This window comes from Megalops cyprinoides, chromosome 12 (assembly GCF_013368585.1).
Source record: "Megalops cyprinoides isolate fMegCyp1 chromosome 12, fMegCyp1.pri, whole genome shotgun sequence".
In the NCBI taxonomy this organism is placed as follows: Eukaryota; Metazoa; Chordata; class Actinopteri; order Elopiformes; family Megalopidae; genus Megalops; species Megalops cyprinoides.
The window spans coordinates 20,780,443-20,798,618 of NC_050594.1; the positions used below are offsets into that span (position 1 = coordinate 20,780,443).

Sequence of the window (18,176 nt, forward strand, 5' to 3'; positions counted from 1 at the left end):
CACAACAGCTTGTGTGTGCCTTTCAGATTCAACGGAGCTCAACCATTAGATAACAGCTCCTCAGAAAATGATTCACAGCTCCTTTAGAAAAACGCTTGCCTGCCTGTTTAAAAAAACTTTAAAGATGCGCTCTAAACCCCACTAACCAAAACTTTGGAGTGTTTTAGATATTAAGAACTTGCTTTATTTTTACTTTCTCGTTCTTTTCTTCCTTCAGTGTTTGCAGCCCACAGTCACAGAACAAGCCCAAAGCACACAAAACAACACAAACAACAATACAGAGTATGGCAGGGCTCCAGACCGCTGCAGCATCCACATACACAATTTACAAAGGGAAAGTGCTGTGTTCTTTTTCACTGCATTCAAGATTTTAACTTTTTAAAAGGGAACTGAATCAATAATATGATTTCACCTACAGCAGTCCCTTTCATATTTGTATCCAAAAAAAAACCAACAAAAACAACTTCCCATGGTCACCAGTGTCTCTCTCTCTTTACTTGATCTCCTTTGGGAAGTATATTCACAAAATACTAGAACTTGGAGCAAAGATACTGCTAAAAAATGCATGACGATATTTTAAAACAACAACTTAAAGGGAATATGAGGTCGAAAACAGTATCTGTCTCTTTCAGCCTGAGACAGTTCACAACCAGGGAGACTACACATTTGGCATTCTGTCCTAATCTGACAAAGGTAGTCAAGTTGTTACCTGAGTGGCTGAGCTGAAGGAATGTTGGTGTAAAGCAAAAAGTCCAAAATCTTATTCCCTACAGCAGTGTAGTACAGTATACAGTAATCTTTGCCTCAGTCTTTCAGTCTCCTCAGATGCATGCGACCTGAATTCGAAGGATAATAGGATAGGGTTTTGCGGCACCCACCAATACCATTTTTTACTTAAACGTTTCATGCAGACTTTGGTGCTGTTGTGAAATGTGAATGTAGAGGGAATGTTGTGAGGAGTGATGAATGCCGGACATGACAGAAGGGCAAGACTGAGACAGGGCAGACGGCACGGGGAACAGAAGAAGGAACAGTTGAAATCCCCTGGCTGAGGGCGCAGGGACAGGGTGGGTGTTGGGCTCGGTACTGCACCTTTCTGCAGACTCATATCCACCATGCGCGGCTCAGCCAGCTCCAGGAAGAAGTTCTTGTTTTTTTCGTACTCCTCGTCGTCAATGATTTTCACCTGAATCGTTTTGCTGCAGAGGAGAGAAATAGAGCAGAAAAAGAAGGGTGTGAATGAGACAGGAAAAAAAAAGGCAGAGAGACAGTGGCACGGGGGAGATCGGAAACCGAAGCAAAAGGTCATCAAGAGGAAAAAGCCGGATTCCCGGCATATTGCTGGGCGTTTTGTCTCTGTAGAGGTGAAAAGGTTAAAATGTGAAAGGTCATCTGTCCATCCAGAGGTTAGTTATATGACAGGTTTGTCTCCAGCACTCCCCTATTTCAGAAGAGCCCATTGGTTCCCAGGGCTGCCATGACAACACCATCAATCACACTCTCTGACACAAGGTGTCCTAGGTGAACTCAATTCCAGCTACACAGCAAGGCAACAAGTAAAAAGCATGGCAGATAAAAATCAGTACATGAACATAATCCAGGGGAAAAATACTCTCTTTCAAAATAACAGATCACATGCAAATAATAATACAGATCACATGCAAATAATAATAAACATTAAGGTAATTAATTTATTAATGTTAATTTTAATAAGAAAAGAACAGCTAGTCCAGCTAATGCCCAGAACCTAAAGCAAGGAATAACTGGGATGAATAATTCTCTCTCTAAAAACAGAGGAAACACAATGACTCGAAGGTGCACCAACTAAATATTGCACAGCGCTTTAGCTAGACAGCACCCGATAATGTACTGTAATGTCTGGGAGGGTTTTGAAAAGTACTCTGTATCATCACACCAACAGCTCAATATCGCACCTCTTAATCCCCCCGGGGCTTTCACTGCACTGATCACATTAACTGATTCCTTTAAGGAGTTATTGATGAGGGAAAGCAGTTCAGTGGGCAGCAGACGCGTGTGTCTCACACAGTCCACTGCTTAAATCTCAGGAGAACACTTGAAAATGTCCAAGATCAGGGCTAAATAAAGACATCTGTGAAATACCACCAAAAATGTTTCATTTGACTATTTGAAGTCGCCAGACAGTACGGAAATTATATATATAGCATGTTTGAGAGATGTATGATATTCTCAAAGCAAGGAAAAAGAGAAGGTTTATCAACCAACGGAATCCATGCAATCAACTTGATACAGACATGCACACCTAACAATACTAATTAATACTAACAAGAACTAGTGACAATATTTAATTGTATGTTCAATACTGGTGTCCATTAAAGACAAACATATGATTAACACAATAAATGTCTGAATCTGGTATCCACAGCACGACAGAAGATCTGGTGTGTCTACTATAAAGAAGAAGGTATACCCTTAATACCTCCCAGAGCTGTCTGACCCTCAAAACTGTGACTGATTAAAGCAGGGGTGTCAAATTTAATTCCGGAAGGGCCAGGTATTCCACAGTTGTGCCTGTTCAGACCAATGACCCTGGCTTTAAGTGATACTCTGCTTCAATACAAATATATTCTCAAGTTCTTTTCTTACCTTACTGGCAAGTGGGGACCCAAATAAAGTGCACCTTCACAGGGGCAGAGAACACTCCCTTTCATTTTTCAGCTTTACTCACTGTGACATCAAAGTGTTACACAGTGCCCCTGTCTAGTATATTATAAGAGAACAGACACTTCATTTCAGACTTCTTTCAACAAGTCTGCATTTTTATAGTCTCAGTAGCGGCCTTCAAAGAATGTTTGGGTAGCTGTGCTGGACCAATTAAGCCACTTATATTTATGGGGATGTTATTATATCATACATTTTCAGCTGAACTTTGCTACTCTGCTTAAAGTTCCCAGCATGCATGGTGAGGTAGTTCACATCCCTTCTCTTTATTACACATGTATTATATTCAAACGGGGGTGGAATTGTATTTTAGTGTTAACTTGCTTCTGATCAAATCTAACTTGGTATGAAATCATGCTCATATAAAATTACATACACTGTACTTAATTTAAGGTAGCTAACTGTCAAGTAGCCATTTATTCTCGCATATGTGAAATCTGTGCAACAAATCATGGTCCCTGCCCTCACTATATCAAATGTGACATACATTACAGTCAGCCACAGAAATACCTAAATAATTATTATTAACTATTAATAATCGTAAAATTGAGTAAATGTAGAATTATCACACTGTCTGTAACATCATTATTCATATTTGAACAGATCAACATCTACCAGGTAACCAAGAATGTAGCTTGGGCAAACAATGTAGTGCAGTCAAATGAGCTTGTGTCTTGCTTGCAGTCGAATAAAATTTAAGGCTATTTTGCATTATCTGCACACAATGAATGCGACAAATACAACCAGGGTTTTTGTTCACAGTGACACAATGGTGCTGCGCATCTGTTCACAGTTTATCTGTAAACAGATGTTTACAGATCTGCAAGCAGTGTTTTCAAGTGACTAAACTTGAACTAACATAGTAAACTATCTATATAGCTCCATCAGCATACATGTTACCTACGGTATTATGACACTTCTGCATTTTATAAACTTGTATTCTTCACTGAATGGTTAACGGTTAATGGTTAATGTTTGCCAGACTGACATTTAAAAGTTCACCACTAAATTACTTATTTAGCAACCTCCATCAGTAAAACTGCCATTGATGAAGACATTTTTGCAGGTAATGATCCAGTTTCTTCATTTGAGTAAGGTAATAGAGAATTGTGGGTCCAGGTGGGTATCAGAACATACTTAAATATGATCACTGGTATCTTCTTGATAGCTCCTTTCCTGCTCACAAGACACTATAATTATAGCTGCTTACGTGTGTAGATAACTGTCGAGCTAGTTGCTAGCTGGCTAGTTAAGCGAGCTAGCATCAGCTGCACTATTTTTGCAATTAAATATGATATAATGCTGTTGACAAGTGAAATCACAAAAATTCTGATGGATAGTTGAAATTTCAACCTCACTGTATTTCACTGATACTTAAGAAGCAAAATGATACAATCCTTTTATGCTCTAATGTGGATCTGAAAGCAAGTTCATCTAAGGCTTTACATGCAACACTATCCAACTATATCTTATAAGTCCTCTGGTCAGAGAAAGAAATGGAAAAATGCATTGTGGATCCTGTATGAAATTGCCATTGAGCTAATTACAGAACCACAAAAGAATTCCAAAATTTTCTCTTTAAAAAAATGCTCTTTGTGGTACATCCACAGTTTAGGTAAGGTGAAGAATAGCACATCTATTTATAAAACTGCACTTAATATTATAATTGTTAAATGAATTGTTTGGGTAATTACCAGTGTATACTTGTAGTAATATATTCTTTAAAAATACACTTCAATACAGTATTTTTGAGTTTAGGGCAGAAGTACAATTTTATGCTCTTAATTTAACATTTGCATTGTGAAAAATGACAAACAAAATAAATAGTTCTGCTGATTCAGTAATTAAAAGCAACGATGAAAGCAAACTCAGGGATTAAGTTTTACTTTGTTAGATTAAAATGATCTGAAATCCATCTGTATAAGAGTAACATTCTTTATAAGCAAAGAGAGCTGTTTTAGCCGATTACTCTCCCTAGTCCATTCAGCATAAAGACAACAAATAATAAACACACAAAAACCATGATCACTGCCACTTTAATAAGCAACAGCAAATTTATACAATTAACAACTCAGAGATGAGCAGCATCATACCAGTACCATATTAGCAGTCAAGGTGACAAATTGCAATTAAACTGCACGTTGTATATATTTAGAACCAGAATTCAAATAAGTCTGCAGCACTGTCATATATCATACCCAAATGTCATGCATCATAGAATTAGTTGCTATGGTTTGAAAAATTGCAGTACATAATGACATATGCTTTATGTCAGTAGCAGCGCAAACTCAGGCACTAACAATAATCCAATAATCTCTTATGAAATTAAAATATTGCCCATTTTTTGACGCAACAGTAAATCCTCAATCCGGTGCATGTCTGCGTGTCACGACAGCCATGGGGGAGTCTCTCCTATCTAAATCCTGTTACCACACAACATGCAGCAGAACAATCTGTCTCTCCAGCATCCCACCACTGGGGTTTTCGTGAGATCTGACTACAAGATGTCTGCGCCCGGAATCCTGGAAAGCACTCCTCTCTGCACAGTGCTGTGTCATGCTTTAAAATTCACTAGCTGTTGCTCCAGATATTCTGTGTGCATGGGAGCAGTCTTTGTGTAAAGGAGACTGCACAGAGCGTGCAGATACAGGACCACGCACAAACAAAAAAAGTGAATCAATATTCAATTCTGCAATGTAATTAATTTATCTTAAAAACTCCTATTCAACTGACCCTACACTGATTTCTTGCATCATCAATGGCACCTGGGGGATAATTGCCCAATATTACATGCAAACAAACGAGAATAAATTCCTCACAGAGATGCACACATCTTCCAGTGCCAGCAGTGCTTTAATCTGGAGAACACTGAAGAGAAATCAGAAACCGAACTCAGATGAGATGTTTTTCCAACGTCTTTACGTTCTACTGATTAGTGATCTAAACAAAAGGTACCACTTTTAAATATGAGATTCGGAATAGAAAAGCCACCCACATATCACATAAATATCTGAGAGATAATTTAAGACATTTGAAAGACAGAGCACCAGAAAAGGGAAATTGGCTGATGGAGGTCACAGTGGCACTAGAGCTCTTTAAGGAAGGCAGGCACAGCTGGTTTCAAGGACAGTTGTGGGCCATGCTAGGTGATAAAGCCAGTCAATTTGAGGTTTCACACTACCTACACATTGGATGACTCCAACTGAGGTTTCCTGTCTTAAGAACAGGATGGAGGAGAGAGCAAGCTAGACAAATATGGAAGGAAGGGGGCAGGGGGAGGATGAGAGGGAGAAGGTGCAAAGCTCTTCTATGTCCAAAAAAATTACTTACTGAATCTATCACTCTATTCGCCCACCTTCTCCATATAGTCTGTGTTCAGTGAACTGGATTCTCTTCTCTTCATCCCTCCGCTAGTCCTCCACTACACCTCATACTTAATACTCAGTTCAGTATTCCCTCTTCTTTTTCAGTACCCTGACTAGCCTGGGCTTTTACAGCAACCGATGGGATTGTGGGATTGCTCACACTGTGGCTGACCTCTCAGGTTTTCTCAGTTCCTCTCATTCTCCAGCTTCAATCTGTCAAGTGCCTCTCATACATAATGCCAGTAAAGTACATTCACATGTTGTTGAATGGCACAGGACAGCTTACAAACATGAAGCATCTCTGCCACTTTGTAACTCACTGGGCACAGAGATGATGCAGTGGTTTTGAGCAGAGTGTTTCTCGAAAGTGATATTGACATCTTCTCCTGGCAGAACAGCTTTTTAAAAGCTTAAACAGAGCTCTCATATTCTGTGTGTCAGTAACTGCAGGGACTCAGATGACAGATAATACAAAATTGATCTGAGAGTTTTTTCAAAGTTAAAAATACACTTTCTCCACCATATTGATCCAAATGTGAGCTCAAATATTAGCTGAAAGAAACTTCTCCAGTTTTAAGGTCTGCTTTCTTAACTTCTACCTATTTCCTTTCTTTCTGCACCTCACAGTACTTTCAAGCTGAATCTCCAACAAACCGAAATCCATAAAGATGGAGAAAAGGAATGGAAAAAGCCCCAGAGCCTCATGGGAAATCAGCACTTTAATTAAGCAAGGCCTGGTTTCTGTCACAGAGCAGCAGGATTATGGGCCCTCCTCATTATTTCCCTGATTATTACTCTTTCCCAGCAGTCACTGGAAAAGGCAGTAAACATATTTGTCAATGACTGTTCTGCAATCTGATGACAAACTCATATACTATTTTCTATTCCATGCTTGTGCAAACCATACCCACACTCTGCTGTGCAAACGGACTACAAAACCTCAAAAATACATAATACAGAAATACTACAACCATATATGTCTATACTATATTATTTCTGTACTATTTATTTTTGAGGTTTTATAATTTGTTTGCACAGTAGGGCATGGGTATGGTTTGCGTGGAATAGAAAACAGCTATGGAATATAAATGTGTAAACACACACACGCACACACACACACACACACATGCATACAGCACCAGTCAAAAGCTTGGACAAACCTACTTTTTCTTTATTTTTACTACTTTCCACATTTTAGAATAATAGTAAAGACATCAAAACACAAATAGTGTAGTGACCAAGAAAGTGTTAAACTCATATATTAAAATCCTATGTTAAAATCTTACAGATTCATCCAAGTAGCCAAAAATATGATTTTAAATTAAAAAGTGGAAGAAATTCATACACAGACATCAACTTCACTATTTATATTTGTCTAAGAAGCATTTAAGCATGTCTTTAGATCAAACTGTCTTTGAATGCATGTTTCCCATTATCTTAATCAAATGTGTCAAAACTTTTGACTAGTACTTAACATACATACACACACAGACACATATACACACACACACAGACACATATACACTGATTTGGCCGATTTATTCCAGAGCAATAAATATTCCACAGCATCACATGAAACAAGAACTGACTAAAAAATTGATCATTGCCTGAGACCTCCAGTCCATCTGTCTCATGTCCCCTTACTGACCCCTTCCTCCTGTCCTGCCACACTTCCCCTGTCACCCTCCCCCCATTACAATCTGTATAGTAGTCCTGATGTGACCTGAACGATGGTAATAGTGGCAACAGATGCTGTATACACAATGCACAGTAGATGGACATGGACCCAATTTTCCAGAATACTTCCTGCCCAGATCACGTCATGTCATTCCTGACAAAAAAAACAACCCCACAACTGCTTATCACAGTGGAATTCTTTTGCATGGGTGTACATATGAATGTGGATTAACAGATAGGACATTGTCCTTTTGGCTGACGGATTGCGGGTTCAAATCCCATAGGGAGCAAGCACAGCAGCTGTTCCCTTGAGCAGTGGTACTCCCCCACACCACCACCCGACTACCACGTGTCTATTCAATTACACAGTCTCATATAGTCCTGCACACAGTTGGCAGTGCTGACTGAGACTGGAGCGGGGGGTGAGGAATGTGCCCCTGTAAGGGCTACCCCTCTCCCTCCCTGAACCCCGGAGCCTGCACACTTTTGTTTCACATTTGAGGCTGAGATATTTAAAGCGCCCAGCCCGCTCCTCAGCCACCCATGCTGTGCTGGGTATTCCTGTTGTCATGGTTATGTGTCACCTTCAGCCGCTCTTTGCCGCCCCGCGGGAAAGGACTTCATTCACGTCCTTCTCTTCCTCCCCACCTCGAAGAGGAACATTTTTACGAGCCTCTTAATGGGAAACTGTGGCCATATCTGCAACTGAAGGACATTTGTTGATCTTTAAGTGGCAGTGTTATCATTGCTATCACTACATAATAACTATACACGATGTGCTCTGTCCTGATCGTACTGCACCTACACTATGAGACAATGACCCCTGTAAATGCCATAACTGGCTCGATGACTTCCCCTAAAACATCCATGACTTTACTAACAAGTAAACCGCTGGCGAAGTCTGCCATCTGTGCAACAACATTGCGTCCTTTAGCATAACAGCAAAAAATGGGGAGAGGAACATGGAGCAGGGAAAGGAGCGAGCCGTCACTGCTCGCCACAGGCAACAACCAGAGCCAGAGACTCGAGTAAACCAAAGCCTGAAAGTACAGACAGAGTCCAGGCAGTCATCTTGACCTGGACAGTCCAGCAGCATTCAGGGTGGTATTATTTGCCACAGCTCTGATTGTGGGGAAATCAATGAAAAGCAATTGTGCTGTCCCAGGTCAGACAGCTTTTGGCTTGAGCCTGCGCTAACCTGGCTCCAGCTTTGCAACAGTAAAGTGGTATAAGACCTTTCTGGGATTCCTCACTGATTTACTCGAACAAAGCACGAGTTTAAGATGAACAAGAAAGTCATGCCATCATGAGGGACACGTAGGCCTGCTTCCTGAGCACGTTCTACAAGATTACACCTCAGTGCATTTCTCCAACTGCTCCGAGATGCCTCCCATTCATTTTCCTGACACCATCAAGTAAAAAAAGAAAAGGTAAAAAAAGATTCCTTGTCCTACAACTGTTTTTCATTCTCAAAACAAAAGACTTGAATGGTTTCTCTCAGAAGATGGATGACACATCTTCGGCAACAAAGGGAGTAAAAATAAAGCCCTTCACTTCCCACTGGGGCTCTGCCCACGGCACCAATTGTGTGGAGAGCACACCTGCTGCAGGCCTTTTACCCAGAGGGTCATGGGGTCGAATCACACATGGCAAAGCTGTTCTGACTCTAAGTTTTGTACTTCACCTTGAAGAGTCCACCAAAAACCCAGTCATTAACAGCTCAGAGTACATAGGATACATGTTACTCTAGATGGAGGTTTTGTTTTTTTTTCGTACTAATTCTCCACTACGCTGCTCTCCCACACTCATACACAGTCAGACAATTTTACCAGGGTTGTGCCGGAGGGGAATTTTCCCCTTTGAAGGTTTTATGGAGATTTTCCGCCAACCTCAGAACTGTTATGATGTCACAATAGCATTTATAGTAAAAAAAAAAATCAGGCAAAAAGGCAAGCTAACAGTCCACACCACTACTGCAGCTTAGCTTAATTCATAAAATGGAATTTCTTATGTGTAGATGGCAAATTGGCAAATTAGCAGCAGTAATTAATATGGGACATGGATTATGTCCATTAATATGGGAAACAAGTAAAACAGTGCTCAATGAATGTCACTGTCACTTAACATCATAAGGTTTTTAGGGAACACTAATTACTAATTGGAGAGTGTGCATTCCATTTCCAGTACCTTTTAAAATGTATTGTATTAAAAACATACAAATTCTATTCTGGTCACCACAAAGTTGTACTGTGGCTACTCACTGTGGTAAAAAATAATGGTAGTGCTATGGGTGTTTGTGTAAAGTATCCTATGTTTTGAGCTGCAAGACATTTTAATGGCTGTTCCTTGTATTAGTGCTAAAGCACTCTTCCACAGAGGGATTAAACTCCATATGATTTTACAAGTACTGCAGGCCACTGAAGTATACATAAGTACTCACACAGACTTATCAATACTTCTTTACATGAAAGTGAATTCAAATACATTAATCGTGATGAAAAATATTTATTATTTACCTTGATGCAAATTCATGTCTATAAATGTTTGCTACATAAATGTATAATGATCAAAACATAATTTCATGTGTGTAAACTTAATGAGATGGTTTGAATGAGATAACTGTACTTATAGGCCATTTCAATGAATGAAATGAATGAATGAACCTCCACACCTTCTGAGGCATGTGGTCAGCTCTACATTTTACAAACGTCTTTGACAATGCCACCTGACATTGCACACGCCTATCACATATAATAATACAAGGGAAGACAGAAGTACTGTATAAGGCCCATGAGAGCAGAGAAAATCAAAAGACATCCATCTGTCCATCAATCAAATCTTTCTTCATGCTTATATATGTGTATATATACACACCATTAATTACCACCATGATATATTAATGCAGCATTTGCTCGACACATAAAACAATCAGTACAAAGGCAGACAAATGGCAATAAAGGCAATAAAGACAAAACCAGGATAGGTAACAGAAATACCGGCAGCACTGGAATGTGATTGAAAATGTACGTGTGAACTCTGCCTGCCTGTGGGGAGCCCTGTCTCATTCTCTATCACTGAGCAAGAGATTCCCACAGAGGCCTGCGAGATGTGTTTTACTGCAGCCTCTAAAAAGGGCTTTGAGATTGTTCCTCACAGAATGTTCTATCGCCACGCAATGCTTCTGACACAGGAGCTGGTTTTCTACCTTGCTCTCTACTATCTCTTCCCTGTAGTCACAATATGCAACATATTATGTGTTCTAAACAATAACATTTTTACTATTACCTTTTGGTTATCATAACGAGTAGCTATTTAAGTGGAATAGCTGGTGGATGGTGGAAAAATTAGGTTGAATGAGATATAACTGACTGAGATAACTGAGGTTAACTGCTAAGGTTTTATCAGAGCAATCAGGACAAACTGCATACACAAAAACATCCCTTAGACTCACAAAAAACATTCTGTAAACCTGCATCATCCATACATTTGATTCCATATACTGGACATTTCAATCAAGGTGTTCTTCAAGGGCACAATGTCCAACCCATGAATCAACCTTATTGCCAGTTGTATAAAACTCTTCCTTCGTCGTTAAGTTTTCCCACACAGTTTTTCACTGTTGAGGCCATCCGATCAGCAGAGACCATAGTAGGGCTAGAAGCAACTTCCCAATCAGGGAAATATGTGACTATTCAGGTAGTTAGGCGAAGATGCCATGACGAGCTAGTCCAGATCAGTCATATGCAACAGGAGGATTAAATACTAAAACCTGTGCAAGGAAGGCAAAACAAGAAGAGGAAATAGCTGGCAATCATCAGTCACTTCCTAAATAAGACACTGAGTATGATGATGATGATGATGATGATTAATATTATTATTTGTATGATTTCTGATTAGGTGAACAAGTGAACTTTAACTCACCAAACAATTCATCATGCCAAATTGTGTAAATTGCCTTTGGCTACACAAAACTCAACAAGACAGGTGGACCACAAAAAGCCACCCCAACCCTGTAACACCCTTACAGCCACCATACAGAAAGAGTACCATGTGTGAATCTGGCATTGGACGTCATTCTGTGCTTCAACGGTTTAATGTCTCTGGCATCAGGGCATTCACACCTAGCTGACAGTGACCTCACAGGAAGTGACATGCCTGTTCATAAGGATCAGGACACTGGTCTATAAGAAGAGGCACAGGGAGTTCTGGTACAGCTTATCTTCTCACTCCTTCTTGTCAGCACCCGTATCTGGTGATATAATGACCGCATGGCTGAAGGAGGAACAGACAAATGCAAACCAAAAAAAGAAACAATAGGTGAGGAAGGGACAGAGGAGAGGCTAAAGAGACACTCAGCGCTCAATATTTTTCTTCAACAGCGTGAGAGACAGAAGAAAGGATTTTTCTGGATGTCTGGACCAAGCCCAAAGGCCTGCTCACCAAGGACACAATGCAATAAAGCGTTTTGTGATGAAGTGCACAATAGGGGAAAAAAGAAAGAGAGAAGGAGGGAAACAGAGGAGATTAAGAGAAGAAATTCAAGTTGGAGCCGCTGCCTGGCGAGTGGAGCGGGGGCAGCCAGGGAGGATGTCTATTTTTGGGGAGTGCGTTAGGCTCTGACAGCTGTGGGCTGTAGCAGACAGGAGTCAATGTGCCTCCAGGCAGAAGCCAAACAGCATCACAAATGAATGAATAGGGAGAGGGAGCGTTTCCTTGCAGCCACGAAGCAGAATTCTCAGAAATCCAGTTGAAAATCTTCTGCAGGAGTCACGTGTTGAACCGCTCAAGAGCTAGCAGGAGTAGCCTGCTGTTAATTTCAGGGTGTTGCAGTAGCACACTCAGTTCTGGGCCTAAACGACACAATTCAGTTCGGCTTATGTCTGCCAAGCTGTACACCGTGGGCTGTTCCCTAACGCGTACTCGGCTCCCAGCTCCCTGCAACTGTAAATAGCTCGTCAATCAGCACCATGCAGCACACTCCTGTTTCACCTGGTCATCTGCCACGGCTGGTGCACCTCTACACCCCTGGGTCGGCCGAGCCCTCCAAGAATGAAGACATGACACACTGACTCAGAGGAAGTCATTTTCCCACACTGCACTGCACGGACACTCCTTTCTATTTCTAGTTTACCGTGATGTGTGAGCAGCGAAAAACAATTTACTTCCACGTTGCAGAGAGAGCGAAAAACATCGACACGACTCGCTGCATCTGTAATCAAGCAAGAGAAATACGCATACATCATAAAACACACAAATACACGTGTGCATGTGTGTGCGCCTGTGTGCATATATATGTGTGTGTGTGTGTGTGTATATTTATATATCTATTCCAGTTACCAAAGAAAAAAGGCTCGCTGCAGAAGCGAAAACGCATCACTGATTGAGGAGTCGATGGCATCCAGAAGACGCCCGCTCTAAAAATAGTTCACAACATGAATTTTTTCTGGCAGGGGCAGGAGCGTGCGCTCCCTCCAGCTCTCCCCCTGCAGCCTCTGAGAGACTGGAGTGTTTCTGAGCCAGGGTATCCAGCGCTGCTCTCCGGCTCGGCTTCACAGCGAGGGAGCAGCCTCCTCCATCACACCACCGTCCATTTACGCTCCGTATCGGGGTGGGGGGAGGAAGGATCCCCCCCATTCAGGGGACTTTCCCCGGCAATCAGATTATCCTCCGCCGTCCGAGCACTTGTGCCGCCACTCTGTTGTCTCCAGAGGTTTGTGAACGCACGGCACACGGACTGCGTTTATGGTAAGCTGCAGCATTTAAACAAATGCTGTTTACCGCGCTAAAATACATCCTGCGCCCCATTTACCAAAGTCTTGCATTTTTAATAAATCAAACACTGGGTTAAGACTCTATTCTCAAACCATTCATGTGGATGCTTTTCTGTTGAGGAAACGCTGGGATGTTTGAATGGGTTTCACTGCTGATGCCATGCGTGAGCGCCTTGCAGAAGGGAAGCTCACGGAGGGCACAGAACGGAAACTGTATGCGAACTGCAGCGGAGCCAGCAATGTGCAGTTTCTCCTTTGTGCTCCACGTTGGGCCACCGGGAGTTACATCTTTGATGGTGAGAACGGAGGGGGGGCCGGGGGGTGGGGGGTTGGCGGGAGTGTTTGATTTCTATCCCCACCCAACTAAATGAATATTTAATACACATACTTATGCAACCACCTAACACTCCTAACAGGACTTTCATAAGCCCTTTCCAAGGCCTTCATCTTTTTCTTTTTTTTTTGCAATCAGAACACATTAACGGCAGCATCCACCTGCCTGTACAGTGCTTTCAGATACACTGAAAGTGAGTTTGGAGGGTGGCGGCTGTTTTTGGGAACGACAGATGCAGCACTCTGTCCCTCCCCTTGTCCTCTGTGACATTTTGGAGGTCCTGCGGTGGCCCCTGCACAACAGTATACACGCCTATTCAATTAAGAGGGCGCGACGGTCCCTCTTTCCTCCTCTGTTCTCCCACCATGCCCTTGTTCTCCTCCTCCCTGGCTGTTGAGTCCCAATATAACCAAAAGGCTCCGTCTCCCCCCTCCAGTAGGTCTCCTCTTTGATTTCCCCTCTCTGTGCTGGTGGTGAGCGCAGTGTGTCAGTGGCTGCAGGCGGAGGCTCTGCCGCTTTAATCAGGTGCAGCGGAGGCAATCATGAAGGAAGTGGCTCTCTCTCTTTTTCTCTCTCCCCCTGCACCCTGACAACAGGCCCTCCATCTTCACAGTCTCTGCAGATGCTCAGACTTCCATTTACCCCCCCCCTTTCAAAAATTCTTATTTTTAGCCATACTCTGCCGTGTATTGGATGTTGACCTAATTTAAGCGCTATGTCACCTGATTTCGCATCTCAGTTTGGCACTGTTGGAGACTGGGTGTGTCTGGAAGGACACCTGTTTTCCCAGGTGTGAGGACACCTCAGGAGGGGAAGACCTGGGGGAAACACAGAACTTTACAACTTGCAGTGTTCCTAAAATCTCGAGGAATGTGAGACGCAGTGTTCCACTCGCTGTTAGAACCCTGAGATCAAACTCATTTTTCTCCTGAACAACATATTAATGAACCAGTACCTCCAGAGCATGGTAGTTCCAGAGACAGACCTTAATGGAACATTAGTAACAGAGATTTCTCCTATATTTGCTGTAGGAACCAGCTCTGTCAAACTTCTCCCCCAGTGACCTTTCACCTCTCCTGACATCTTTGAGGGGGCAGCTGTTCACAGAGCAGCAACTCCATGCCTGAGAAGAGCAGCGTCTGCTTTAACAGCCTTGCCACAGCCGCTGTGACTATCCCCATTTCACTAATATCCAGGCCTCCTAAGTTTCTATGATTAGCTTCCATAGCTCTGGAAAGCCCTCCAGATACAAAAACTGATGTAAATGAAGAGAAACAAGGCTGACGGTACAAAAAAAAAAAAAAAAATCAAATTAAAGCGTGCCCGTTGGTGAAATGTGCTCTGACATGTCTTAAATGAGTATCATCTAACAAGTTGTTTTTTTTCCTCAACATGCTTTTTCTCTAATAATCCACTGACAGGACATGAGAAGCAGTTTCATATCTGCACTGCCATAGTGTGATGACAAACGTTCTGCCTGAATGCTCATGACGTACAAATGGAGAAAGAGTAATAATGACAAAGGAATTCCAGTTTGTCTGTGTCCCGTGAGCTCCTGATAATAGGGAAACGCCGATAAACCCCTGGCCTTGCCGGTTCTCTTAACAGCATTTCTGTGAGCTTTCTATATGCCTGTAATTTGGATGCTGCTGGAGTTTAGTCCCTGCTGTTTGACACCTATTGCTTTCTGACATCACCCCCAAAAAACAAGCCGGCTTTTTCGCATGCTGCATATTTGCAGAATGCCTTTACTTACACAGCCACTAATATTCTCTCCGCAATTCCCTGAGTGCAGAATTTGACTTTCCTTCCGTCAATATTTATGTCGGCTATTCCAGCCAGTGAGAGCAAATGAGATTTGTATGAATGTGAATTGCTAATAAAACGCAACGTGAGGTGAATGAAATGTCAGTTCCAGGAGAGTCTCGCTTTCTCTCTCTCCCCAGCCTCCCATCAGTGTTCCCCACGCCCGATCCTGGGCCGGCGTTTGACAGGGGGCCGCTCTAAATCGCTGACCCATGCACTCACGCCTGGCACGCCACTCCCCAAAACGCAGAGGATACTGGGATGGTGATGAGAGCTCTGCCAACACGCTCCACAGCTGCACAAACACAGAGCCCAGCTGCACTGCTCCTGAACAAACTACCACTGACACACATGAGGTGCTGCTTGACAACAGACCCACCTATCGCTGTTTCACAACGGGGTGGTCCTGGAGATCTGCTAATCGCTAACCCTGTTGTAGCAAGGCCGTGGCACAACCAGGGGTGTGAAGGCTGCATCCAGCAGAACTATAGATGGCATGCACTGGAAAAGGTTGAGTCAGGGCTGTAGTGCAAAAATAGGTTTGTCTTGTAACTCTATTAAATAGATTAATCTTTACCACTAGTTAATGAAATCATAAACCAACCACATGGTGCTGCACCACAGGTGAGATGGAGTCTGTCCATGGTGCTGCACCACAGGTGAGGTGCACTCTGTCCATGGTGCTGCACCACAGGTGAGATGGAGTCTGTCCATGGTGCTGCATCACAGGTGAGATGGGGTCTGTCCATGGTGCTGCACCACAGGTGAGATGGGGTCTGTCCATGGTGCTGCACCACAGGTGAGATGGGGTCTGTCCATGGTGCTGCATCACAGGTGAGATGGGGTCTGTCCATGGTGCTGTACCACAGGTGAGATGGAGTCAGTCCATGGTGCTGCACCACCTCCAGTTTCTATCACACTAAGGGATGCTATGGATCTGGTTGCAACTCATTCAAAGCACCTCCTTGCACGGTGCAACAAGATACGTCATGATTTTCTCCTTCCCTCAAAACATCTTATAAATTCACAAGTATGGCATGTACGATACGGGTATGGTTCTGGCATGAAAGAAAATGATGCACTTGAACTATGAAAAATTAATCTGTCAAAGCTTGACCTTCCCTCAAAAAATTTAGATTATATGGAAGCAAGATAAATTTATCTATATTTTCCTAGTTCTTTCATTAACAGTTCATATCTCAATCAGACAAAGAAGCCACATTTCTGCATTTTGACTCTCCAGAATGGCAGGAACAGATGGAAACATTTGGAGTTAGCTGAACAGAGGATTCAGATGTTACATGTGTCTCTATAAAACTAGCTGTCTGCCAAACCGTCTTCTCATCTTACTATCATCTCAACCAAAACAGTGCCAGGCTTCCTCGTGCAAAGGCATTAGGCACGCAAATAAGTCATAAATTGTAATCCTCTGGCATGCCGTAACTCTCACATTCAACAGTGATATGCCCGTAATTTGCAGATTGGCTGACAGATTGCGGGTGTTCTGTGTGCATCTCACGATGTCAGGGATGGTAAAAGTTACAGAGACACTTGAAGATATCATATATGACTATTAGTTTCCCCCCCTACCAGAGGTAATTTACACCACTACATATGCATATGCACTGCACTGCATACCACAATACGCTTTCAAGCAATATGGGACATGTTAGTAGGTTACAAGCGGTGCTCCTCACCCAGCCATTAGAACTGATCTTCTGTTGCTTAACAGCATTCGTAGCTTGGATGAAGTTGTTATTAATAGCCTTGAAAGAATACAAATTATGAATACAAACTGGAGACTTGTTCATACTTATGAATATGCATGGAAACAAAAGAACAGACTTCATATTGATTACAATAAGTGGCATTAGTGTTGTGGGCAATGGGTGCCGTGGGACCAAAGAACGGCTTGAACAGGACAGTTACTACAGCATGAAGCGAAAAAAGGGTAAGACTGCAGGGCTTGTCTCTGACTATGACACAGTGTCATGTGACCTACTCCACTTGAAATTGCACTGAGGACGAGGTGGATAATGTTACAGTCTAATGATTACAATCTTAATGGACAAAAAATGAGTAATAGATCTGTACAAATTGCAAGCAAGGAAATTTGGTAAAACCTCAGAATAACTATACGGACTGCTATGTGTCTGTGAGTACAGGGAGTGGGTGTGTAACTATGTTTGTACCATGTGTCAAATCTATGAAACTGTGTGTGTGTGTGTGAGTATGCATTTGTGTGTGTGAGTATGAGTATGTACGTATGTGTGTGTGCGTGAGTATGAGTATGTGAGTGAGCGTGTGTGTGTGTGTGTGTGTTTGTGAGTATGACTATGTGCTTGTGTGTGTGTGTGTGTGCGTGCGAGTATGAGTATGTGCATGAGTGTGTGTGTGTGTGAGCATGAGTATGTGCATGAGTGTGTGTGTGTGTGTGTGTGTGTGTGTGTGTGTGAGTACGAGTACGTGCATGTGTGTGTGTGTGTGTGTGTTTGTGAGTATGACTATGTGCTTGTGTGTGTG

The 18,176-nt window shown here is 42.4% G+C and overlaps 1 protein-coding gene across 3 annotated transcripts in view; it reads right to left on the reverse strand.

The window, feature by feature from the left end:
• The window catches only part of slc8a3 (solute carrier family 8 member 3), a 78,145-nt gene that overhangs the window by 17,626 nt on the left and 42,343 nt on the right, over positions 1–18,176 (reverse strand). For all 3 annotated transcript variants that reach the window (XM_036541759.1, XM_036541758.1, XM_036541757.1), the window contains exon 3: positions 1,093–1,199. In XM_036541759.1, the coding sequence (XP_036397652.1) occupies positions 1,093–1,199 (107 nt within the window). The remainder of the gene's footprint in view (positions 1–1,092; positions 1,200–18,176) is intronic.